This window comes from Numida meleagris, chromosome Z (genome assembly GCF_002078875.1).
Source record: "Numida meleagris isolate 19003 breed g44 Domestic line chromosome Z, NumMel1.0, whole genome shotgun sequence".
In the NCBI taxonomy this organism is placed as follows: Eukaryota; Metazoa; Chordata; class Aves; order Galliformes; family Numididae; genus Numida; species Numida meleagris.
In genome coordinates, this window is record NC_034438.1 from 16,484,152 (window position 1) to 16,510,652 (window position 26,501).

At 39.4% G+C, this 26,501-nt stretch overlaps 1 protein-coding gene across 6 annotated transcripts in view; it reads right to left on the reverse strand.

The window, feature by feature from the left end:
* The window catches only part of ARL15 (ADP ribosylation factor like GTPase 15), a 223,085-nt gene that overhangs the window by 44,670 nt on the left and 151,914 nt on the right, over positions 1-26,501 (reverse strand). Inside the window, exon 8 of one of the 6 annotated variants that reach the window (XM_021380025.1) lies at positions 5,252-5,321. The exons of the other annotated variants lie outside the window; for them this stretch is intronic. Coding sequence (XP_021235700.1) covers positions 5,252-5,321 — 70 coding nt within the window. The remainder of the gene's footprint in view (positions 1-5,251; positions 5,322-26,501) is intronic. 6 annotated transcript variants of the gene reach the window in all.

Sequence of the window (26,501 nt, forward strand, 5' to 3'; positions counted from 1 at the left end):
TTACAATGAAAAAAAATCTCCCTAAAACCATGTGCGACATTTTCATTTTGGGACCAGTAGAAGTCCAGTATGTCAAAGACTTTCATGTCAGACCTTCAGGATTACTGAGCAGAATACTTCAAAAGCCCTAGTCTTGACGTATTTACTAAGAGTGCAGACCAAAGATTTAAGATTCAGAGGGATCATCATATCATCTGATTTGACTATCTGCACAGCACACCTGTAAATGGTAGTTCATGGACTACATCCTCCTAGGACTGAGAAAACTGCTGCAGTAAGATACGTGCAACACTTCTGTTTCTTAGATGTACAATCAGATACCATTTAAAAGTGCTAGGCATGGGAAGGCTGGAAGGTAAATGGCAGGGTGGATGGAAGCAAAGTAATTTAACATACTTTTGCTAATGTTAGCATCGCATGCCAGCATATAGTACAAACACATACACAGCCATATTTTAAGTTGCCATGGTGACAGGCACCAGATTAAGACATTTTCACCAGATTTAGTTTTTTGTTTGAAAAAAAATATCGTGTCCGTCAATTCCCTGGTACATTCTCTACATCACATAAACAGAAAACCAGGTCAGAAAACATATTTAAAGTTTGGGCTACCTACAGGAATAATCCATTTCTTTATACCAATGTTCTTTGCCCGACCCTTAACAATGGCTGTTCCATTTCACAAACTGCTATTGTTTCAGAAGTGCAGAAAAGAAAGAAATGAGCATGTAGAGGGTCTCTTTCAGTACACAAATCACCCAGGAAACCTTCCCAGATATGGAACAGGACAAAAAAATGCATCTGATAGAAGTGTTCTGCATGTATGTGGTTTACCTCCATGAACCAAAGTGATGGCTCCTATCAACTGTTGACTATAAGAACATCTCTAAAATAAAAGAAGTAAGGGTGCCACGGTCAGCATCCTGTACTAAGCATACAATTGCTTCATCGCAGTGCTCCTCAATTTCATGAAAGTGCATGGCTTATCTGATCACACCATCAAATGAGGAGCCATACATGAGGTACAACTTCCCAGATCGTAACTTTAAGAGTTGTAAGACACAGAGAGCAGTGTTTATCATGCCACCCCTACTTTCAATGCCATGAGAAAAACAGTTATTTTATTTATATTTTAACTTTTTTTTACAATATCATAAAAAAAATTTAAGCCATTTTTAATACTCTACAGGCAAATTTGAGCCCTTTTCGGATCCCATTAAGAGCTGAGTCATCCTGGAGTGTTTTAACTGCACCAGCTGATGTACTAGTGCCTAGAGAATCCAAGACTGTCCCGAAGTTTTTCTCTGTGAAAAGATATCCAAAACAAAAACACCTAGTTTACCCATCTTTGCCTTACTTACTCATTTCAAATAACTCAAAACTCCTGGTTTTCCTAACTGAAAATAACAATGTTGGTACTTATGAATTATCGTAACATCAAGTTTTAAAGTAAGGACTTGTCAAAATATAGCGTCCAGTAAGAAATTCTTCACTCCTTTGTCATTTTTATTTTTATTTTTAAATTTAATCAAAGACAGTTCTGAACATCATTTCATGTTGTTTCATGCACTTTAAAAGGGAAGCACTGTGATATAAGGACAGTTAAAAGATATAAAAGTTGCAAAAGAAACAAAGGTACACTGGAAGAGAGACAATCATATTTACAAATATTGTTGATAATTAGATTTTGAGAGTGCTGACTAATAAAGCTAGATACCTTCCATTTATTTGCATGTTTCAGTACTATTTTACATGTAGCATGAAGGTAATAAACTTAAGTAAGCACACAGACAGGTTAAGTGGATTCACAAATGAATATCCATGCAATGGCAAGATCAGTTCAAGAGTGTAAGAAGTGATCAAACATAACCATATTGCCAGCATGCCTAAAGAAGTGTCTGTCTATCATGGTAAATGATACAAAAAAATATATTACCTTGACAAAATTAATTCTGCAAAACGATAATTAGTAATAAAAAACTCTTTGGAACAACTTTACATTTAATGCAGAGACTGAAGACTTACTCTGAATACAATACTATAAAACAGTTAAAAAACCAAACCAATAAATGTGAGTGTAATTTAAGCAAAATCTTTACACATTGTACCTCAAAGTATTTTCTTGCTGTACAAGGTAATTCTGTAAATAGTTGAGAGGGTCCTTGTTCCTACACCATGCCATCTAGATCTAATTTATTCAATTTTCAACCATGTGCCAAAATTCCAAGAATTAATTCTCTATGCCATATCATGAAAAAATAAAGCTAAAACTTCCATCTGAGTATTACCATCAAAGGAACTGGGACTAATTCAATTCAAGAAGGTAGAAAAGGAGACATGACATTTAAGATACCAATACTTCCAACAGAGGCTGGAATTTAAGAGCTTTAGTATGATCTTTTCTTTCTGTCAATTTGTCAGAGAAATTGCTTATTACCTAAGATCGATAGCAAAGTGTCAAGTGACCAACTCTGGTAGTACAAATGTCAAAATGCAAGATAGGTTTCTGTTGATCCTGTAGATTTAACAGGAAAAGCAATCAAAGAAAAGCTACATATTTTATAATGAGGGTAAGCAGATGCAACACCAAGTACATAGAAGGAATACATCTGTTGAGTAAGGTGACATTTTTACATAGTCACTTTTCAAAGTAGAATTACATTTTAAGGGCTTTTGCATATGTTACCTAGAGACCTCTGTGATGAAGAGCCAATATCAACTTCCCTTTCTCTTTAGTTGCCAGTTTTATTTGATTTCTTTCTTCAGATATGTGCCAACCAGTTTCAACTTGTTTAACAACATTTTTTTTAAATCAGCTGCCTTGCTGGAATGTTGAACCGATGCATGTGTGGGTGTGTTTTAATATATGCAAAAAATACATTAAAGCAATATAAAGGGGCTGGTTTAAGACTATAAAAGCAAAGGAATTAAGCAGTAAGGCAAAATACTAAAGCAGACACCTCTTTACATAACATAATACCTTAGAAATACAACTGTCTAACTTCACAGAAAAGCAAAAAGCTGGAAAGATACTTCCAGGGGTGAAGCCTCTCTCTTATTTCTGTCACTTCACAGACAAAGCTTAGGGCTCACTTACAAAATCATACAATATCCAGAGCTGAAAGGGACCCGTAAGGATCAGAGTCCTACTCCTGACTCTACACAGAAGTTACTGTCAGGTTGTGGGACCTGCTTAAGCTGTAGCCCAATTACACTGCGCTTCAAGGCACACTTACAACACATTTTCCTACTTGTAACCAACTGCGTAATTCTTTTACTTCTAGTATTGTATCATCTGTCATTATCTTGATTACTACTGAAGGATAAAGTTTGTCACAGCCAATGGAAACAGATGGCTCCTGAAATTGCAGACAAAGTGTTCGGTGGAAGTTCTCAGTTCATTTAAGACACACAGTTTATATGTTCAAACTGTAAAATTAATAGAATATCACCATCCATATTACTCTTTAATGGAAGAAGTTAACTTTGCCTAATATAACCAGTTCTCAAATATCATTATATGCAATGAAATAACGTAATTCAATTTATTTATTTGATGATTCCTATTCTGTGTAGTGAAGTTCTCTCCAGTTACATTATTTAGTAATATGTTAATGACATGACATAATTGAGCAAAAAAGTAAGACCAGGATGTCAGATTTGGATGTAATAGGAAAGGAAGCAAAGCAGCATCCTGATATGGGGAAGCTTTACGATCGCTCATTTCCTAACAAAGCTTCAGAAACAAAAGCTTGCATGTTTTAAGCTTAGATCTCTAAGTTGCCATGACAAGCAATTAGACATCCCTTAGGAAGTATCAGTTCTGTTATCTGACCTCTGTATTATATGTATCCAAAAAAAAAAAAAAAAAAAGCTATAAGATGGGAATAGCTTGTGTACCCTTACATAAATCTAATGGTAGGCACAGTTCTGCAACAGCGGATCCTGTCACCTAACACTGTCATCTACACTAATTTTGAATTCCTGTACTTAGCTCAGCTTCTAAAATTCTAGGAATTCCTGAACTGTGGAGCTCTCAGTTCAGCTACTGTTTTATAGCTACTTTGTAGCTCCCGCAGCAATAAACCATGGCATTTGACATAACACTAAACAACAAATGTTACAATGCTGCTTCTGAAACTCTGCTAGTTTCCAAGCAGCTAGTTACCAAGCAGACCATTCTTGGTTATTTTCATTTCTTTTTGATAACTGAAAATAGTGAATTTCTGGAAGACTCATCAGGAGAGAATGAGAGAGGAGTTAATAGAGCTTTTGAGAAAAATCTAAGATTTCACAGCTATAACACAGCCACTATAGGACAACTTCACTTCTGGAAAGAGCAGCTATTTGTCTAACTCCTATCATTTGTTTGGGTGTGACTTCTAATCCACTAGCACAATAATGACCCATTTTGAAAACAGAAGTGAAACTACATATTGAGAATTTAACTCCTCCCCATAGAGATAATTATTCAGAAGAAATCTCTTCTCTTCAAGGTCTGTTTGTGCCACATCTTAGCTGTCAATATTTTCACTCTGAAGTATGGTCAGATGTTTTTGGTCTTCTCTGACAACTTTGATTTCTACATTTTCTTCTAATGTTTCACGCAGCAACTGTTTGAAAGAATCAGTGCAAATTCTTTTGTTGCTTTCAGTGATTTGCCCCAGTTTTCACAGGAAAAGCAAACAAAAAAACCACCCGCAGCACCTGCCTGGTCTTGACTTTTGGACAATCACTACTGACTACAACTGCCTTGTCTATTTAATGACTTTTTGAAAGAAGACAGGGAGTGTTCTGCTCATTTGAATCATTTTTCCATTACATGAAAGGAATGAATTTTTTAAATTAAACTCTTTCAGTAAGTAAAGGGTAACTTGCATCAAGCTCGATTTAACAGTTTTCCTACTCAGTAATTCTTCTTACCTCTGCTTGCCTCACTAAAATAGAGAATTTGAGAGGAAATAAATGTTTCAGCTTGTCTAAACCTAATTGAAGGCACATGGTCAAAAGAAAATGGTAGTCTGTAGAGTGTTGGGTTGTTTTTTTTTTTTTTTCTTTTTACTTTTCTCTTTTTGGCATTGTTTGCCTTTTCCTGTCAGTCACTCAGCAGCGTATCCAGAAAGTAGTAACTTGAGATTTTACTCATGCAGTGTTTCAGCAGAAGTTTCTGCCACACAAAGTTAACAGGAAGGTCTCATGGGATGCAAACTAACTAGTGATTGGCCTAAACTAGCCAGCCATGTTTACATACCTTCTTTTCTGTAAGAAATAGGAAGTTCTCTCAAGCAGTTCTTAGTGATTGTAGACACTGACCTAGCAAGCTGAAAAGATAATATGCCAATAACTGAAGTGTTAGTGGTAAAAAGTTGTCCATGCTGGCCTGTTATGAGTAGTAAAGCACCCGAGACTGCTAATTTTTAACATCTGAACAATCAAAACCTTACAAAATAGCTTAAAAATAAGGAATTCCTGTAATACTATATGCCCATTCAGATTCCATCTATTCCATCTATTTGCAGTTGTTGCTTAATTTTCTCTGGAGCTCATTTTTTGCAGGCCAGTTTATGTTTCTGGAAAACTGCAGTATTTGCTGAGTGTGGATGCACACTGCACTGCTCTAGTGTAGTGAGGCGACCGTGGCAAGACAGCAGTGGGGACATTTGGTTCTTGTAAAGCTCATAGGAACCACCAGCCCACCAGACACTCACCTAGCAGCATTCTCCAAAAGACGGTTTTTAGGTGCCCATTAACTCCTGAAGAAATGTTAGGCCACCAAGTTCAGATTTTTACACTGATACTAGCTAAGTCTTGCACTGACTTTTGCATGATATTTGAAAATTTCCTGCCATTTTGGCCACTTGAATCTCAGCTACTTAAGCACAATGCTTTCTGCATGACTCCAGCATGTGAGGACACTTACGCATCTGATCTAAAAGCATTCAAAACAAGAACTTTGTCATCATGGTTAAAGTTCAATTGCAGTCAATTACAAAGCCTCCCAGTGAAATCTAATAAAGAGAGCATGCAAAAATGCTTTTAGCTCTGGTGAATACATTGCCACAGGTACTAGAGAAAAACACTGCAATTTCACACAACAACCATCCTTTATGGTAGTGTACTGCAATTTGATAAAACTTCTTTACCATCCCAATTTAAGATTATTTATCTTATAATTATGTTCCTTTGACCACTCATCACTGAGTGTTAAGAGCAAGTGAAGTCATGCTTGACTCTCTGCTGTTGGAATACAATGTCACATGTAACTTGTTACGTGTTTCTCACAGAAGCAATATCTAATCGTGATTCAAATAAATACATTTATTTATTACCATTTTACTAACAGTAATGTAGAGAATACAGTTATGACGAAAAAAGAGAAACCAGATGCAAGAATCAAAAATCACATTTGATAAAACACAGAAGAATGTTTTAGATGAAGTCAGTTTCTAATTACGTCAGAACTAGAAATACATAAAGATGTTCATCACAAGCAACTTTTGGTGGTTTTTTAGTTTGTCTTAATGCAATTAATCATAATGAATGAATTGACACTGAAATGGTCAACTATTTTTTTCTTAACTACAAACTACTTATAATATTTACATTTTTTGTATACAATAGTGTGAATTATTTTGTCAGTTTATGCTTAATAATACATTGCATAAAACTATAGCTATTTTAGGTGGCAGAATGCAAAAAGGGAAATAAAAAGCTCATGTAATTCTGCCATGCAGATCATTTACTTTTTCTATATTATATTTCTGCCTTCAAAATATATAGCTTATGGATTAAGTTAAATAAACAAAGCCAGACAAATAAAGACCTGATTTAAAATGATTTTTTTGGATCTCAAAAATAAGTTTAGGTATGAGCAACTTGCCTTTTGTTAATGAATATGAGACAGTTTCCACCTGCCCCCATGGACACTTTATTGTAACTTGTGAAAACAAAAAATATTTACAGTTTCAGCAGAAGATATTAAGCACCCATAAATTTATTTCTATTGGTCTATTTTCTACAGCAAAATACTTATTTTTGGAAATTCTAGCTCGTTGCTATTCAAACTTTTTTTTTTTTTTTAATCCAAGTGGCAGATACATTAAACAAACTACCAAAGATTTGTCAGGGTCACACAAAAAAAAAGAGTGGCAGAATGGGTTTGCTAAAAAAGGAAATATTTGGAAGGGGTGGAGGGGAAGCACCTCCAGAAGGAATGGGAGTGAACAACAGATGGGAGATAAAGAAGGAAACAATCCATAAAACCTCTCTGCATAAATAAAATAAGACATACTTTTCCATGCAGGAGCTTGTAGCACTCTTCCTATTAGACAAAACATTGGCATTGTAGCTGTGGCGGAAAAATTAACAGAACTAAACAAAGCAGAACAAGCCTGAGATCAAGGTCCTTTTTGCACAGACTTGATGAAGTCTCAACTGTAAGAGGCTCAGCATTTAAAATGAAGAGCATACTTCCCTCTGAACAACAACATCTTCGAAACACTTCCTCAAAATCATAGTTAGATGGAACCATTTTAATAGAAAGCATTCACCTTCCTCCTTAAGACAGAAACTGATAACTCAAAAAGTTGTGGAAATGTTAGCGTCAAGAAATTACAAATAGAATGAACAGAAACAAAACCAGGAGTACCCAGTGAGCCCTTTGCACTACTGCAGGTATAAGTAATACAAAAGAAATGTTACTTCTCACAGGTAATACTAATTTCCATGTTATGCCACTTCAAAAAAAAAAAAAAAGCAAAAAAACCTACTATTTGATAATTTGTTGAATGAAAGTTTCACAACAAACATTTCCAGATGTGGTTCAAAAGTCCCATGGTATTAACAAGTAATAGCGTATAAAATTTTAAAACTTGCATTTTTAATTAAATAAACATTTTTTTTCTTTTCTTTTTTTTTCAGAAACAGACAACTTATTTTTGGGAAGACTGAAAAACCAACTCCAAACAATCATTTCTTTATATTTTAGGTAGTGGATTAAAATAGTGTCCACATAATGACATGAGTGATTTTAAGGAAAGTCCAGAGGCTGAAAAAAAATAAATAAATAAAAAACCTAAACACAAAATACAGGTTATAAAAACACAAAGGGGAGAAGCAGTGCCCTCATGCCAGAGACAGCATGCTGGGCTCCCTGTCTGCAAACCTGCTGTACACAGCCTTTCTGGGTAGGCAAAGGCACATGGAAAATATTACCCTTAAGCAGATGGAAGAATAGAATGTCTGGGGTAAAACCATTACAAAAAGGAGACAAACATGGTAAGTAGCAATTATATAGAATAACCAGAGAGCGGCAGAGCTCCCTCAGCTTCCTCAGAATCAGCGTGGGTGGTACACTGGATACAAAAGGGGAAGGTAAATGTGATTGAAAGGAGAAATGTAACTCTTCCCTGTTAGTTTTTAGTTAAGCTCTGAGGCAGGTATGGCTGAATAAAAGGACTTACAAGGATGTAAATATCAGCAGCTACTGCATCATAATGAACAAAACACAGGATCACACTCAAGATATCAGCTAACATGTCTTAAAATTGGTTACTGAAAATCTAAAATATCTTTTTAAAATCAAAAGACCAAAGAATGGGTGATACAGTCATGAATACCAGGCAAACATCCACACTTTCAAGCAGCATCATACAGGAAAACTGGGTGTATCAATAATACAAAGTCTATATACACAAAGAGCCAGATCTCCTGGCTTGCACACCTGCAAGAGAATTCTATCAGTCATCTTACAACTCACCATCTAAATAATACAGTCTGGACCAAGACAAAGTCATACAACTGTCTTGAAAACAATAACCTTTCCCAACTTGGCAAAGAAATAAATCAAATCCATATGCTTTGTAGGAAACAAGAGGGTTCGTAAGCAGCTGAATGAGGAAAACTTGGTTTTCTGTAAAATACAGATTTACCTTACACTGATGTATTGGTATCTAGCATGGAGCAAACTTGTGCTTCCTCACTAGAGCTATCTTTTCAATATAAATTAAAATAGCAATCTTTTAAGTAGTTGCAACATTAAAACTTACAGGTTTCCACAACTTGTATCAGTTTTAACAAAAGTTTTGTTTTGTCTGTTTTTTAAACTAAGAAATGTTCCTACTGTTTAGGTGAAGGGCAGCAGGGATACCCAGTGTTACTAGCGGTGCTCCCCAGGGTTTGGTGCTGGGTCCAGTCTTATTCAATATCTTCATCGATGACCTTGATGAGGGGATAGTGTCCACCCTCAGCAAGTACATCAATGATACAAAGCTGGGAGGAGTGGCTGACACACCTGAAGGCTGTGCTGCCATTCAGCAAGACCTGGACAGGCTGGAGAGCTGGGCAGCAAGAAGCCAGATGAGGTTTAACAAAAGCAACTGTAGAGTCTTGCACCTGAGAAGGAATAACCACCAGTATCAGTACAGGCTGGGACATGACCTGCTGGGGAGGAGCTCTATGGAGAAGGACCTGGGGTTCCTGTTGGACAGCAGATTGGCCATGAGCCAGCAATGTGCCCTGCTGGCCAAGAAGGCCAATAGGATCCTGGGGTGCATTAAAAGGAGCGCGGCCAGCAGGTCAAGGGAGGTGATCCTCCCCCTCTACTCTGTCCTGGTCAGGCCTCACCTGGAGTACTGTATCCAGTTCTGGGCTCCCTGGTACAAAAAAGAGAGGGATCTCCTGGGAAGAGTTCATTAGAGGGCCACAAAGATGATAAAGAGCATCACCCTTGTGAGGAAAGGCTGAGCGACCTGGGTCTGTTCAGCCTTGAGAAAAGCAGACTCAGAGGGGATCTTATTAATATTTATAAATATCTTAAGTGTGGGAGTCAAAGGGACATGCCCAAGCTCTTTTCAGGGGTCTGTGGGGACAGAACAAGGGGAAACAGCCATAAACTTGACCATAGGAAGTTCCATACAAATATGCAAAGGAACTTCTTCACAGTGAGCATGACGGAGCACTGGAACAGGCTGCCCAGGGAGGCTGTGGAGTCTCCTTCTCTGGAGATATTCAAGGCTTGCCTGGACGCTTACCTGTGCAGCCTGCTGTAGAGAGCCTGCTTTGGTAATGGGGTTGGACTGGATGATCACTAGAGGCCACTTCCAACCCCAACAATTCTGTGATTCTGTGATACCCGCTGCACAAGGTGTGAGCAGGTGGGTGATTGGCTCAGGATGGTGGCAGAGCTCCAGGAAGAGGTGGAGAGGTTAAGGAGCAGGAGATAGATTGGTGGAGTAACTCTCTGCTGAACGTGAGAGAAAGGCACCAGGGTGATACCCCCCAGATGGTGGTGAACCCCCTGCCCTGTCATTGATGGGCAAAGGGAGGGGACCTAAGAGATGAGAAGGAATGGGATCAGGTCTCAGCTCGGTGTCGCAGGCAGATGCCCTCCCTGTCTACCTTGCTTCCCCAGGTACCCCCCTCTGTAATAAGTTTGAGGCTCTGGAACTTGAGGGAGAGGTAAGCGACGACGCAGTGGAAAGACCACCAAGGAGGCTGTCCAGGCCGAGGCAGTGGTTGACTCTACTCCTCAAGACTGCCTCCACCAAGAAGGAAAGAAGGGTGACTGTAGCAGGCGATTCCCTTCTGAGGGGAAAGGAGGGCCAAGTATGTCAGCTGGACCCTACCTGCAGGGAAGTGTGCTGCCTCCTGGAGCCCCAGGTCAGGGACATTATTAAAATACTTCCTCGTCTGGTTCAACCCTCTGATTATTACCCTTTACTGCTAGTTCAGGCTAGCAGTGATGAAGTTGCTGAGGGAAGCCTGAGAGCTATCAAAAGGGACTTCAGGGCACTGGGGCGGTTACTTGATGGAGTAGGAGTACAGATAGAGTTTTCCTCTATAACTTCAGTGGCAGCGAGGGATACTGAGAGGACCAGGAAAACCCATCTGTTAAATATGTGGCTAAGAGGCTGGTGCAATCACATGAATTCTGTTGGTTTTTTTGACCATGGGGCAGTTTACTGAGCATCTGGCCTGATGGCTGCCTCTCCTGTCTCAAAGAGGGAAATGGATACTAGCCCAGGAGGGCTTAAACTAGGTAGGAAGGGGGAAGGAGGTGAAACCAGGCTCACTAGAGATGAGCCTGGGGAAATGATTATGTGGTTAGGAGTGAGAGAAATGGCTCAACTGAAGTGCATCTATATCAATGCATGCAGCATGGGCAACAAACAGGAGGAACTAGAAGCCATCATGAGGCAGGCAAGCTATGACTTAGTTGCCATTACTAAAACATAGTGGGATCACTCCCACAACTGGAGTGCTGCAATGGATGGCTCTAAGCTCTTCAGAAGGAATAGGCAAGGAAGGAGAGGCATGGCTCTCTATGTTAGGAGTGTTTCGATGTTGTTGAGCTTGGGGCTGGGAATGATAAAGCTGAGCCTCTATGGGTAAGGAGCAGGGGGATGGCCTAAAAGGCACACATCCTGGTGGGCATCTGTTATAGACCACCTAACCAGGATGAAGAGAAGGACGAGCTGTTCTGCAAGCAGCTGGCAGAAGTTGTGCAATCAGCAACACTTGTTCTCAAGGGGACTTCAGCTCCCCCAGTATGTGCTGGAAATACAACATGGTACAGAAGAAGCAGTCTAGGAGATTTCTAAGGTGTGTAGAAGATAACTTCCTGATGCAGCTGGTAAGAGAGCCTACCAGGGGAGGTGCCCCGCTAGACCTGCTGTTCACAAACAGAGAAGCACAGGTGGGTAGCTGTCTTGGGCAGAGTGCCATGAAATGGCAGAGCTCTCAATTCTTGGTGAAGTCGGTGGGGGGGGGGAGGGGGTTGACAAAACTGCTGCTTTGGACTTCCAGAGGGCAGACTTTGAACTACTCAGGACACTGTTAGGGAGAGTCCCTTGCAAGTCAGTTCTGAAGGGTAAAGGGCTCCATGAAGACTGGATACTTCTCAAGAAGGACATCTCAAAGGTGCATGAGCACGCTATCCCCCTGTGCCACAATATGAGCTGGTGGGGAAGAAGTCTGGTGTGGACCAACAGGGAACTTTTCCTGAGGCTGCAGGAGAAAAAGAGAATCTACCTCCTGTGGAAGAAGGGACAGGCAACTCAGGGATAGTACAAAGAAGTGGTTAGGATATGCAGAGAGAAAAATAGAAAGGCAAAAGCCCAGCTTGAAGTCAACCTGGCTGCTGAGGTGAAAGAGATCAAAAATTTTTTTACAAATATATTAACAGTAAGAACAAGGCAAAGGAGAATCTCCTTTCTTTACTCGATGCAGTGGGGAACATGATCACTAAGGATAAGGAAAAGGCTGATGTTCTCAATGCCTTCTTTACACCTGTCTTTAAGAGTCAGACCAGTTATCCTCAGAGTACTCTATCCCCTCATCTTGAAGTCAGTTAGAGACCTACAACTCCACCAGGACTGTCACAAGTCCAAGGAGTTAGGTGGGATTCACCCAAGGGTGCTGAGGGAGCTCGTGGAGGTGACTGTCAAGCCATTTTCCATCATCTATCAGTGTTCCTGCTCAACCAGAGAGGTCCCAGAGGATTGGAGGCTTGCCAGAGTGACTCCCATCTACAAGAAGAGTCATAAGGGGGATCCGGGGAACCACAGGCTTGTCATCCTGACCTCAGTGCCAGGGAAGATTATGGAACAGACCATCATGTGTGGGATCACATGGCATGTGCAGGACAATCGAGGGATGAGGCCCAGCCAGCATGGCTTCACGAAACACAGGTCCTGCCTGACCAACCTCATTTCATTCTATGGCCAGGTGACCTGCCTGGTGAAAGAGGGAATGGCTGCTGGCATAGTTTACCTAGACTTCAGCAAAGCCGTTGGCACCGTCTCCCATAGTATTCTCCTGGGGACGCTGGCAGCCCATGGCCTGGACAGGTACACTCTTTGCTGGATAAAGAACGGCCTGGCAGGCTGGGCCCAGAGAATGGTGGTGAATGGAGTTAAATCAAGCTAGTGACTGGTCACGAGTTGTATTCCCCAGGGCCTGGTACTGGGGCTCGTCCTGTTTAATATCTTTATTGATGACATGGACAAGGGAATTGAGTGAATCCTCAGTAAGTTTGCAGATGACACCTAGCTGGGAGGATGCATCAATCTGCCAGTGGGATGAAGTCCAACAAGACCAAGTGTCAGGTCCTGCACTTTGGTTATAACAACCCCAGGCAACGCTACAGGCTTGGGGAAGAGTGGCTAGAAGACCGTGTTGAAGAAATGGACCTGGGAGTTCTGGTCAATACTCAGCTGAACATGAGCCATCAGTGTGCCCAGGTAACCAAGAGGGCCAACCGCAGCCTGGATTGTGTAAGAAATAGCGTTGCCATCTGGAGCAGGGAGGTGATCATTCCCTTGTACACAGCTCTGGTAAGGCTGTATCTTGAGTCCTGAGTTCAATTTTGGGACCCTCACTACAAGAAAGCCATCGAGGCCCTAGAGCATGTCCAGAGAAAGGCAACAAAACTGGTGAGAGGTATGGAGAGCACAAGTCTTACAAAGAGTTGCTGAGCGATCTGGGATTGTTTATTCTGGAGAAGGCTTAGGAGAGACCTTATTACTCTCTACAACTACGTGAATAAAGGCTGTGGTGACATGAGAGTTGCCCTCATCTCCCATTAACTAGCAATAGGACTGGAGGGAATGGCCTGAATTTGCACTAGGGGAGGTTCAGGTTAGATACTAGGAAAAGCTTCTTCTCTGAAAGTGTGGTCAGGTGCTGGAATGACCAAGGAGATGGTTGAGTCGCTGTCGCAGGAGGTATTTAGAGATGGTATTAAGGGAAATGGTTTAGTGGGGAAATATCGGGGGTAAGTGGAGAGTTGGACTTGATGATCTTAAGAGATCTTTTCCAACCTTGATGATTCTATGGTTGTATAACTATTTACATGACATTTCCCATTTTATCCAAGACTAAAGCAGTCCAGCAGCTTGCTTGATCCCCCAATATGGTGGTCAAATGGAAGAAGAAATAGTATGCAGTACGTTCAAAGTCCCAATTGAAAAGACATCTGCCAGTGGCATGGTTACAACTACAATGAAACCAGAAGTAGCAGATGCACAGTTCTTGGAGTAGAGAGTGACACATTTAGGTGAGGTTCACTAGTTGCCATATTAATCTTCTAAAAAGCCTCACCAACAAAATAGCTAACACATGAAAGTATTACATTAAGATAGCTTCTATCTCATGAGAATCAAAAAAAGTATGTGCTAGAAACACAGTCTTATTGTTTTTTCATCTTAAAAAGAAAAAATAATCAGCCAGCTGCTACTGGTAAAGATAATAGCCATAAGCCAAGAAGAGGCATCTACAGAAGTGCTGGTGAGTTCAAAACCTTACAGCAGTAACAAGAAACCGGAAACATAAGGAACGATCCAGTAGTCACAATATCAAGACTGTGGGAAGAAAAAAGGAAAAAAGAAAGGAAGAGAAAAAAAGAAAGAAAGAAAAAGAAGAGAACTATACTAATTCCTGGACAGCATCACCATTCTCCTAATAGGAGAAAGGGTGCCACTGATTCATGTAACTAGAGCAACGCAAACAATTTTGTTAGAGGTTTGACTGTGTAGTCTCAGATTTAATTTTTCTTGCTCCTGCTGACAAGTGGAGTTAGTTATATCAGCCATCTTTCAGAACATATCTTACAAACATACTTTGTAAAACCAATTAGCCCAGAGCAAAAATGTGAGAATTTGCATTTCTTATAAGACGTCACAAGAAACGTGCTATCTGAAACGTTTAGTACCTTAATGCTCACCTACTATTATTGTTCTTTGGCACAGGACATGAGATTCAACTACACATTAAGCAAAGTTTATGGGTCGATTCTCTAAAGCAAGCAGTTTGCAACTTGAGACACTAAGCTTAGAAATGTATACTCAAAACAAAGCCTTAATAAAGGTCAAAGATTCAGATAAATTCTGCACTTTTGGCATAAGCATTAGCTGTATTTGAAAGCATTTGAAAGGACTTCAGTCACTCACATTCAAGTAAGCTCAATTTATAGTATTAAACACATGTATCCTGGTATCTAGTAACTATGTTTACATAACAAGCATGCTCTGTCTGTCACAGAATATTATAAAACTACTATTACTTATTCAAGGACTTGAATTCCCTAGGAAATTATATGGGGCCAAACAGTATTATACAGTTTTTCATAAGCGTTTATGGCAGCACTTCAACTACTTTCCTGTTAATGAAATGTCCAGAGTTTTTTCTTTCCACGTTTATCTTAAAAAGATTAATTTTCAGAAATTAGAACCATGTGACAGTAATGACTTCTGCACACTGCCAGAAGCTAAATGCAGTCTTTATAATAAGAAAGACTAATATTAACTTCTGTCAAACTAAATCAGCTAGATTAACAAAATTAGGAAGTTTCTGCAATCACAGTTGCAAATGCTAAAGCCTTTATCAAATAGGCAGTCACAGTCCTAAGAGCCAAAGAATACCTATTCTGTAAAGCATCTAACATGGTATTTTTTTCCACTTTGAATAGCATGCACTCACTTTCCTACTAACAGGTCAATACTACAACCTCTTCAGCTTAACCAAAACATCTCCCGACTGCAGGACTTGGGTCCCTGAGGATTTCTGCATTTCTTTGACACACCACCAAGGTAAGGCTACGTTTAAAGAATACCATAAGCAATAGTGAAGCCTTAATTCCCACATGAATAGCACTAAAATTTTATTGGGCCTCTGAAATTCACAGCGTAGTCACTGGCATAATTTAGGGGGTCTAGACTGACAAGGAGGTCAAAATTTTTATAGCATGGAAAACCCATTGTATATTACATTTTAGAAAAGCACACCCAGTATATCAGATCCACACTTCATTCTACCAACACTCACACATTGTCATGAGGATATTTGCATGAGACATTTTAGAAGAGGGGAAGTATTAACATATACATGTGAAATGCACTCATGCCTTCTGATTAGCCTCACTAGCAGTGCAAAAATATCTCCCCAGAACATCTTCTCTTTTGGAAACTGACTTTTTATTTGTGTGTCCCTCTCATACTGTCCAACATGCAATACATTGAAGATAAGGTGCATGGGCTATTTTTGAGAAGCTGAGCACAACACAGAGCCCTCCAGATGGTTCTTACACGCACAGATTTTGCTGAGTCGCCTACAGGTGATGCAGAAGCAACTGCGATTACGTTGCAGATGAGTGAGGTGATGAAAACAATGCACCAGATTGCCAGACTTTTTCTACAGAATATTTTTTGTTCCTTTTTTTTTTTTTTTTTTTTCTCCAAGTGGAGAGCACACAGGTGCCAACTTACTAAACATTGCTGGAAGACAGCAGCCCAGGACAGGAAGCCACTGAACTCACAAGAGTGGCAAGCAGCAGTGGAGCATGATGGAGCAGAGCCATGGCTGTGCTGGGCTGCATCCCTCCAGCTGGCAGGGCTGGGTGGCTGCAGAGGAGCTCCACAGGATGATGGACTCCTTTGCCCTGCTGTCATCACCGCCTGTCAGCTCCTTCCCCTGCTGTGCCAGAGGTTTCCTCTCCCCATAGTCTGTTGGCATAACTGCTCGTGTACTTGTTTGCTTACTGAGTGCAGTTAGAATGATCTGGGCTAGCTCCAACATCAGAATGATATTTTTATTAATTATTATTTTTATTATTTTTAAGCCCACAGACTGAACCAGGACTGGGGTCTGTCACACAGCTTAGCATGGTGGTGACTTGCGGCAGGGAGCTGGGGTGCTGTGGAAGCCCCTGCTCAGCAGATGCAGAAGAGTTGGCAGCCAGAGATGGGAAAGAGGAGGAGGGAAGAGGGAGGCTGAAGCCCCCTGGCACGTACCCCCAGAACCACTACGGTATTCCACTCTGGGCCAGGCATAAGACTTGGATTCTCAACAGGCCTGCCTGTGGAGCAGCACGGCATCCCGCCAGCTCCCAAACGCCAGAGGAGCTTGCAGCTGACTGTGTCAAAGAGCCTTCATGGCATGCCTCCCCACCTCCAGCAGCAAGCACAAAGCCACGCAATCCACACCTCCGCTGAACCTGGGTAACACGAGTGACAAACACTTTCCTGATCACTGGCTATATTTTATAGAGCACTTTATTTTACAAGTATGATCTAATATATTGTGAGACTGGGGACATCATGTTACTATGGTTATAACCTCCTCTGCTTTGTTCCCCTTGCAAGCAACAAATGAAAAATAGAGAAGGAGATCATACTGCTTGTGGATATTAACGGGTCCAATGCTGGATTCTCTTAACATAACACTCTTTCCCCATAGTTAGTGCAGGTTTATTAAAGGTTAGAAGAAAATAAATGGTTCTGTGTAGAAAGTCTAGGGATAAGCTTATTTTTGCTAATTGAGAACGAAAACTTTTGAGGCTCAATTCCCACCTTAGGCTGCTTACTAGGTAACTTGCCAATCTTTAAAGCTGTAACAAGTAGATTTATACTACCTTGCCAGATAAAATACATAAGGAATTAACTGGAATGATTACAAATGCATTCCTTTAAAAAACAATAAAAAATAAAAATGTTATCTACCCAGTTGCCAGAACTATATTTAAAATAAGAATATCAACCAAGAGCTTTATACAGCCCCCACAATTGCTGTGCATCTATTTCAGACCAATCAAAACAACTAGAAGTCTACTTAGGAATATGGTTGGGAGATACGTTAATCCATAAATAATATAGGAAACTGTCTAGGGAGAATTTTAAAAAGGGTTTTGTTGATACGGGTAAGAATTTTTGTGCTAGTGAGTAGAAATAGCTGAAAACAATGCAATCTTCTTTGGATAATAGATCACTCTATTGTCCAGTGTAAGTATTTTAAAGAAAACTGAAGAGACTCAAATTATTGGCTCAGTTTAGAAATTAGAACATTGAACAAATCAAAGTCAAAAAATAAAAGCCCAAAACAATACTGGGAGATGAGAGGTCTGGTCAGGTTTTAGACGGACTATCCAAACAGCTGGAAAAGATGTTGATTCTCTGAGGGAACTTTGTAATGTATTTGACTCATGTTTTTGTGGAGCTGAGGATTATCCTGAGGGGTTTGAAAGAAGGAACATATGCCAAGAAGTTAAGAACATTATCTGGAATATGATAGTACTTTACTAGTTTTCCAAGATTGCCAGCAATAGAATCTAAAGTTAAAAAAGGAAAAAAAAAAAAAGAAAGAAAAGTAAACAATAATTAATGGGGTGGTCAAAAAGAGAGCTTATCTATTGATGAAGGTGATTCTTTTGCTTTGTTTTTACCAAATACAAGTAAGGCCCGTACTTTCAGAAACCATTCTTTCATTTCAAAAAATGTTTTCTAAATCAGACCAATTCTATTATTTTTTTGTTAAGATTATCCATTCCTTCCTAATTTTCAGAATTGGCCCACTTACATCCATTAAGATGACTGAAGAGAAATAAAATTCATGATTAATACAGCTCGGGCTGACTTATTTTTTTCAAGTCACATATGTGCTACACGTTAAAGTGTAGTCTGCCACTTACTACATGTGTAATACTGTCTTCACAAGTAAATCTGTTTTATAATGATTATGACTTTACAAACTATTTATTTTTAGAGATTTGCAATATGCTCTCTCTCACTATTTTCAAGTGCTTCAGGAAACCAGTAATTATGGAGATACTTTGTTTCTTTCTGCAATTTCATGCCGTTCTATTAGATGCCAGCTTTACGTAATTCTAGATATGGCTAGGATGGCTCACTAAATCACTTTTCCATATTGATGTTATCATCTCCCCTTAAAATAGGTGATTGAAATTCATGAGGTGTCAAACTAGGATGCGTCTTCTGTGTCTGGAACATTACGAATAAAGGTAAATCTGAAAACTACTCCAAGCTACTGCTTCTTGTTGCAGTGATAATGTTTAGGTTTTTTTTATTTCTATTTAAGTGACTCAACATTTAATGTTTGGGCAGAGGGGAACACACCATGTGCTCCTGTCAGGAACACTTGATTGACAGAGCCAGTGACAGGTCCCTGTGAGCAGGGATGTGTGGTGAAACCCATCAGGGGTGCAGATGGCCTTGGTGTGGGACAGCATGCCTGAGCACTGTCCCCAGACACACAGTCCTGGTGTCACACAGAACTTCTGCCCAAGCTGCACAGATATCACAGCCCTGCACGCCAGCACAGCTGACAAGGAAATTAAACCATTGACCGAATAACCGTTTTCAAACTGACGGGAGCTATAGTGAACAAGGGAGGCTGTGATGCTGCAATGGCAAGCGCCACCAAGATCAGATGCACTAAGACTAATTAACAGAGTGTGGGCAAAACGGTGGACTATCTGGCCATTCGTTCTTGAGGCCGAAGCAACAGTGTTAACACACCGGTCGTACCAATTCTGAGAAAATTTAGGCAAGATGAGTACATTGGACAAGGCTGTCAGAGCCCAGTTCTATTCCCAGGAAAATTCAAAAGCATTCTTGCTGTTAATTTTGTTTGGAGCAGGACACAACTCTGCAGAAGAGCAATCAAGTTCAAATTGTTTGCAAGCTTAACAGTTTTAAGGCTGAATGATGAACACATCCAAACCCTCAGGGAAAAATTCTGCTTGCTCTTTTAGTCCAAATATGACAATTAGAGTTTAAGCGGCACAGTTGAGCAGATCCAAACACCAGTTTAAAATTCAGTCCAGAATCCAGAACATAGCAGCCAACAGAGAAGTATCTGGGGACATCCAGATCAGTCCAAAGAATTTATAACACAAAAACAGCATCTACTTAATAACCATAATAAATGTACAAAAGTATGTTTAAGAAAGGGCAAAAAAAGTCATTGTATTTACCAAGATACAGAAATCTGACCAAATTCTGCAGCAGATCAGTTAAATGGGAGAAAGCCTGACACTGAGTTTTCACTGCACCTTGAAAAACTACTAGTTGAATAGCAGTATTATAATTCTGAGTAGAAATCCAGTACCAAACAAACATGTAGCTTGAATACTTCTAGTAGAGTGGAAGACCTAAATCTATTTAAAAGTCACTATTGTTGCTTTTTCCCCAGCAGCAAAATAAAGGCACAGTGACTCACAACCAAAATCCTTGCAATTAAAATGGAAACATTTTTCTTATATTCTCAATTTAAACCATATCCCTGTTTTGGATCTATTACAGAAAAGAAGGCAATCGTTGTATGAAGAGCTGAAATACTTATGCACAAGTATTTATCCATTTCAGAACTAAGATGGGTCTGCTTTAAGGCAATCAGACGTGACAGGTAGCACATTTGTGGGAGATCAGTGAGTCCCTTGGTTACTTGGCGAGATGCAGGTCTAAAGGCGGTGTGACATCAACCAGCCGAGAAGTGCAGGAGTCCCCTGGGACTAGCTGTCATGTCTCATTGTCATTATGAAAGAAAAATGGTAAACAAGGAAACCAGTTTGTAATTATGTATTTATGGATGTTTGTTAATGAGTTTCTAAGACTGAGTCGGACAGCTCCTTTTGGAGTAGTTTTCAGATTTCACAGGCTATTTCAGTGTAGCTCATCAAAACTGATTAAAAATGCCACCACCATCGGATAACATGAGAAGAAACACATTAATATGTGAATACAAGACATACACAAACACACACTGAAAACCTAGCGGACACACACCCCCTGTAAATTTCAGACATCAGCTTTTTCCAGTGGACAAACAATAATCCAAGGATGAAAAAAAAAAAATAAAAAGGGGGAGAAAGGGATTTAATTCATAAAGGCACTAAAAAGAATGACCCAAGAGGACTCTAAGGACCAAATTTAATATATTTCTGGTTTAAGCCACACAGACAAAAATGAGGTATCAGAAATCATACATTGTGATTTATGCTAAAGGAATCCTTTAGAAAAATCCCCAGACAATCACACAAAAAAGATAATGAGGATAAGATGATACAATTTAAATGCAGATCACCCAGACAGACACCCTCTCGGTCATTTAGTAAGTCCAGACAGATGGTTCTTGCAGCACTTCCCTTACCCTGGCTATGCTTAAAATCAGGGTAATCACTTGGATGAAGCATAACCTAAAGGCAAAACCCAGGAATGTTTTTTTTTTAAATCTTCTTTTCTTAAGGTTAATTTAAGGAGTATAAAAATAGAATGCAACTTGAGCAGGGAGATATTAAGAGAAAGAAACACTGATGATTTATAATGAGTGCCGGTACCAGATAGGGGAGTAGGGGTTGGGATGGCAGTGGATAAGCAGTTCATTAAAGTGTCTTGGGCTACAGGTCATATACAATATAACACAATATCTTTTTTATGGGAGAGATTTAGTTGCATGTCTGTCTAATCCTCTGCTGCATGCCTGGGTATACATGCTATCTTTAAAAGATACAGGACAGCCTTGTTTCATATATGGTATTCAAAAACTAGCCTGTAGTTAGATTTTTATAACTGACGAGCATATCTTCCCCAAAATAAAAGTCTTTCTTTTTTCATGAATTTTTGATAAACAAAAACAAATAAAGAAAGTAATAAGGAAAAGCAGGTCACAAGAATAGTGCTTATTGCAGTAAGCTAATATCTAATTTTACAAACAAATTTTGTCTGAAACTGCATTTCATGCGAGCTACTGGGGGAAAAAAAAACACAAAGAACATTACAAAGTGTACATTTGAAGTGTTTACCTCCTTACCAATTAATCCAGGAGTCAGATAGGGCATGATTTGACCCAATTTCCAAGCAGCATGTCAGTGAGTGTGCATACTCAAAGACATTCTGGTCATAGGCCCCTCTGTCCAGTATTTCACTTTGAAAAGTCATAAGAGGGAAGGAGAATATGTCATTGTTGCAGCAATGGATTTCTAGTTACTGGTGAATCCCCTCTCATGCCCTCAGTGTTGTCTCTGCAGACCCACAGCCTAGAAGGCTCCCCAGCAGTGTGAACACATCCACAGGCTGGGCAGTGCTCACTTGGAGGGCTCTTTTGCTGGCTCAAGCAATCAGTGCAACTCTGACAGTGCCAAAGAAGTGATGAGTAAAAACAGAGACTGAGCCTCAGCACCACAAATCTCTGCTAAATTGTACACGTTTGGGTCACCAGAGCCACCATCACTCCAGCATGCTGCAAAGCCATCTAGTGAGGAGACAATGCTGCCCACAAGGTTCAAAGATGTGAGATGCAGTTTTGTTCCACACACGCTCACATTTACACATTTCTAAGAAAAAACACGAAAACCACCTGATCCAAATATAAATACTTCCATGCAGTACTCATGTAACTGACCCAAAGAGGAGATGGTCTCAAAAACTCTCTTAAATTGAATAATCAGAGCAACCATGCACTGCATAGCAAGAAAAAAAGTATTTATAGAGTATTTCAGGCGTAATTACCTGAATTATCATTAGAACATATGAAAGAATTCAAACCTACTGAAAATACTAATACTCCTTTCAGAATTAAAAAAGTAAATTACTACAAGTGATTCAAAACAGGATGCCGTATGTGTACAAGTGATTTTATTTTCCACAAAGCAAAACATCACAGCAAGATTAAGCAGACTTGCAGAGCAAGATGCATTGCATTCAAGTAGCAATTGTAGGATGCAATATTATAATACTTGAACATGGCATATCCCAACAGTTAGGTGGCATATGATGTAGGTACAAGTATCTTTCTTTTTCAAATGTCAGATATAAATGGATTCCTGGGTAAAGAGATATCCCCGTTTTTAACAGCTGTAGCAGTATATGAAGTTACTGCTCTGCAGATGTTTCTGCTGTCATTCCCACTCCCCTTCCTCCCCCACACACAGTTGAGCAAGATAAATTGGTTAATTATGAAAACTCCAGTACATTTAAGCTCAAAGAAAAGGTTAGTTTAAACTGCCCCACTAACACAATGCACTTTGCTCTAGACACTACTGAGGAGAACTCACACCGCTGTTTAGGCCACCTCCTTCTAGGGCCATGATAAATGTTTTTCAGGGCAACTTCTGAAACAGCTTGGGTCTGTTTCACATAAAATCTGATTTGGCTCCCTTATCCTTCTGGTTGTTACAATTATATAGACAGTTGTAGCAGTAAGAAAGATGGCTCATTTTTGCTACAACTAACCCACTATTTTCTCGATAACAGCAAACAGAGCTATGAGGATATAGCTGCTACCATCAGAAATTCAGTCTTTTACAGGAGAACTAACCGCATCACTTCTAAAGGAAGTCCTAATCAGCATCTATATCAAGAATCTTCTGAAACTAGAATTTTAGAAAAATACAGTTGACTGTTAATCAAGTCCAGAAGGTAAATCAAAAACATTTTGATCATAACACATTTGTGTTTCTCCATTTTCTCCTGCATTCGATACAAAATTGTGTTTTCTTGAACTGATGGTATTCACTTTACTAACAGCTTCCAGAGATACCTGCCAAGAATCATTCAGATTGTGTGGTGGTTTGGTTTTGTTTTTAATAGTCATCGTAAATCAGGCCCTACAATAGTAAGTGCACACATAGTAGACACAGTTAAATTCTATCGGCTTGAGGAATAATAGAGTTTCCAGTACTGGCACTTTTCCCCCCAGAAGAGGCAAAATTATTGCAGAATAGTAGGAGCTGTGCACTGTCTGATCTGTTTATTTAAATCAAAGCCTCTATTCCTGACTTCACGAATGATGAACAACTTGCCAAAGGCATATGACTAAGGACTCAAGACAAACCTTATAGGGAAAAACTGCCTCTACAGTTTTTGATCACTTTGACTCAATCAAGCTATAGAGAATGTTCTTGTCAGAGATCAGCGTGGTCTTTGCAGACACAGAGTATCATAAGAAACAAAAGAAGAGTTACAGAATGGAAACTGTCTAGACAGTCAGCAGAAACTTGAGCATTAGCAGGAGGCATCAGCATGCCTCTGAGCCATGACAAGAGAGGATTTTGCCCTTTCCCTAGACAGACTCCTCTGTTGAGCAGAGTTCCCACCTATGAACAAAATGCATAATCACTCCACAAACTCGTAAGCTCTTCTGTCAGGTCTTACCTACTGTGTGAGCTCGGGCTCTGTGAGCCATCAAATAACTATTTCAAAGGCACAGTCGCAGCATTTAACCACTCATAGGCAGGCTGCTGTTACAGCAGCAGGAGTACAATAGAGGGAATAGTATCCCAAAAAGTCAAGCATCAGACTTCTTCCACTCTATTTCTCATTTTTGTTTTGTAACAAAACCTGCAAGTTAATAGATGTGGATCAGTATAGAAAATAAAACAAGAATGTCAGTCTTTAAAATCTTTAAGTAAATAATTTTATTGTTATTATTTTTTGTTTATCTCGCTTTTTAAAAAAGGCTAGTTCGGTTCCCACAACTGTATTTCTATTTCTTTTGCAAAAAGTGATTCTGCAAGATGCTTCCAATTTTAGAAAAGTAAAGTAATAGTGTTAGAGGCTTGGGAAAAACCTTCATACACTCTATCCACCAGCTGCATCTCGGAAACATTTTCACACTGGCCCTTCATCAGCTGTAAACTATAGAAGCTATAGATTGCATTGACTATTTCCTGCTGGTACCTAAGGTTCAGCATTCATGCACAGAATGACTAACCTGACAGACAGCTGAGTCTACAAGAATTGGTTTGGGATACATTGCTCTGGTAACAGGAACTTCATTCAGTATACTAGTGTTTATGTATATTAGCATAATATTTAAATGTATTCAATCTGGTTTTCTTTTAATCTGAAAAACTCAGCAGCTCATTACCACTGGCAGCTGAAATGATCCCAGACTCAGTGGCAGCATGCCTAGCTTTAAAATCATTGAGGTTCATTGCAGTAAGCAAGTTTCTAAATCTCCACAGCGTCCAGTGGGGACAATCAGAATTGTGCGGATTGAGAGGCAACTACAACAAGTATACAAAGGGGTCACCACACCTAAACAAACACTGCGGCTGAAGTCAATTTCAAACTTCCTACATTTTGCAAACTACTAGGATTTCTTTTCTTTTTTCTATTCTTTTTGGGTGAGAGTGGGGGGGGAAAGCAAAATGATATTCTACTTTCTCTTAAATCATCTGGCTTTCCAGTATTTACTCTGTATGCTCTGCCAAACAGTATTATAATTTACAGAAGTTTCTGCTGATATAAAAAAAAAACCTGGAAGCCCTCTCCAATGCCAAGCAACAGCAGTTTATAGAGTTTAACTGGTGAGTAATGCACTGATGCAATATCGCAATGCAAATTTTTTTCAAAATATTTAGGACTTAGAGATTACTGGTGGAAATGCTTATGTTTCCTAACAAATCAAGTGTTTCAAGAACAGACCACCCAAATGTATTACCATAAAAAGATGTCAGTTACTTAATTACATGATAGTGCAACGCATTTCTACTTCTCTCCTTTTTCTTTCTTTCTTTTTTTTTTTTCCCAACAAAATATATTCTCTCTAGAGGGCAAAAGGTTTACAGCAGGAGGTGAGCTGAATTAACTTTGCTGGTAACCAACTTCCTCATGTTCCAATTGTTTTGGAAATAGTTTAACTTGAACCAAGATAATGTACATATAACACAAGGGAATGAAAACACTGCCTCTTTTCTGTATCTGAAATGGCTTTGCTGAGACCACCTACAGTGACTTAAATTGTATGTACCCCCAGCTAAATTTAAAAATATTTGTATTCTTTCAACTGCTATTTCATATGACTTCAGCTTTTCCATACAGCTTGGTAAGAACTACTGTATTGATGCAACCTGTGGTAAAAATGAGATATTTCTTGTGATATTCTGAAGGTATTACAACATGCTATCTCAGATTCACAAGAAGTCCTGCTTTGAGAAAATAAACAGCAGGGCATTAATCACATTGGACAACGTAACCTAGAAAAAACTTTCATAAAGATTAAACTGCATCATCATCTTCTATATTTTATTTACACCAGTCAGCTTGTTCCCAACAGTAAAGCATTCAGATCAGGTCTCCTACCTTTTTGCGCAATGAAGTACAGTTCTTGCTGAGACTTTATAAAGCCTTTACAAATGACTTAATTCACACCAAATGTCTAGCCCACATTTTAATTCTTTCAGAAAATGCATAAAAATAACTCACTAAAACGCATGCAGCAATAACTCACTAAAGTGCATGCAGCAATAATGTGTCCCGAATGTTTAGCAAGGTATCTAACAGCAACATTCCTTAAACACCGGGATATCCTAGTGAATATTAAACAGACGCAGACTGTATTTTTCTATTCATGAGCAAAGTGCTGAAACAACTACTTTGTACTTCTCTACCTATAAGCCAATATTGTGTGTTCATTGCCATTTCACAAAATTACTAAAGGGACTATCAGCATCTGATGAGAAAGCAATATGTACTGGTGATGCATTAGAAAAGGGTAACAAAAGGACAAACTATTTAAACTTAAAATTCTTAAAAGAATTTTGCAGCAGATAACTTTAGTGGGTGCCATAAAATGTGCTATATCTGTAAATACATGAACATTCTGAAGGGGAACATGGAATAAAACTGGATCAGAGGTGCTCTGGCAGAGAAAGCAGGGAAAGAATAGGGATTTTGTAAAGGAATTCAGCCCTGGTCCTCCTTTTCTCT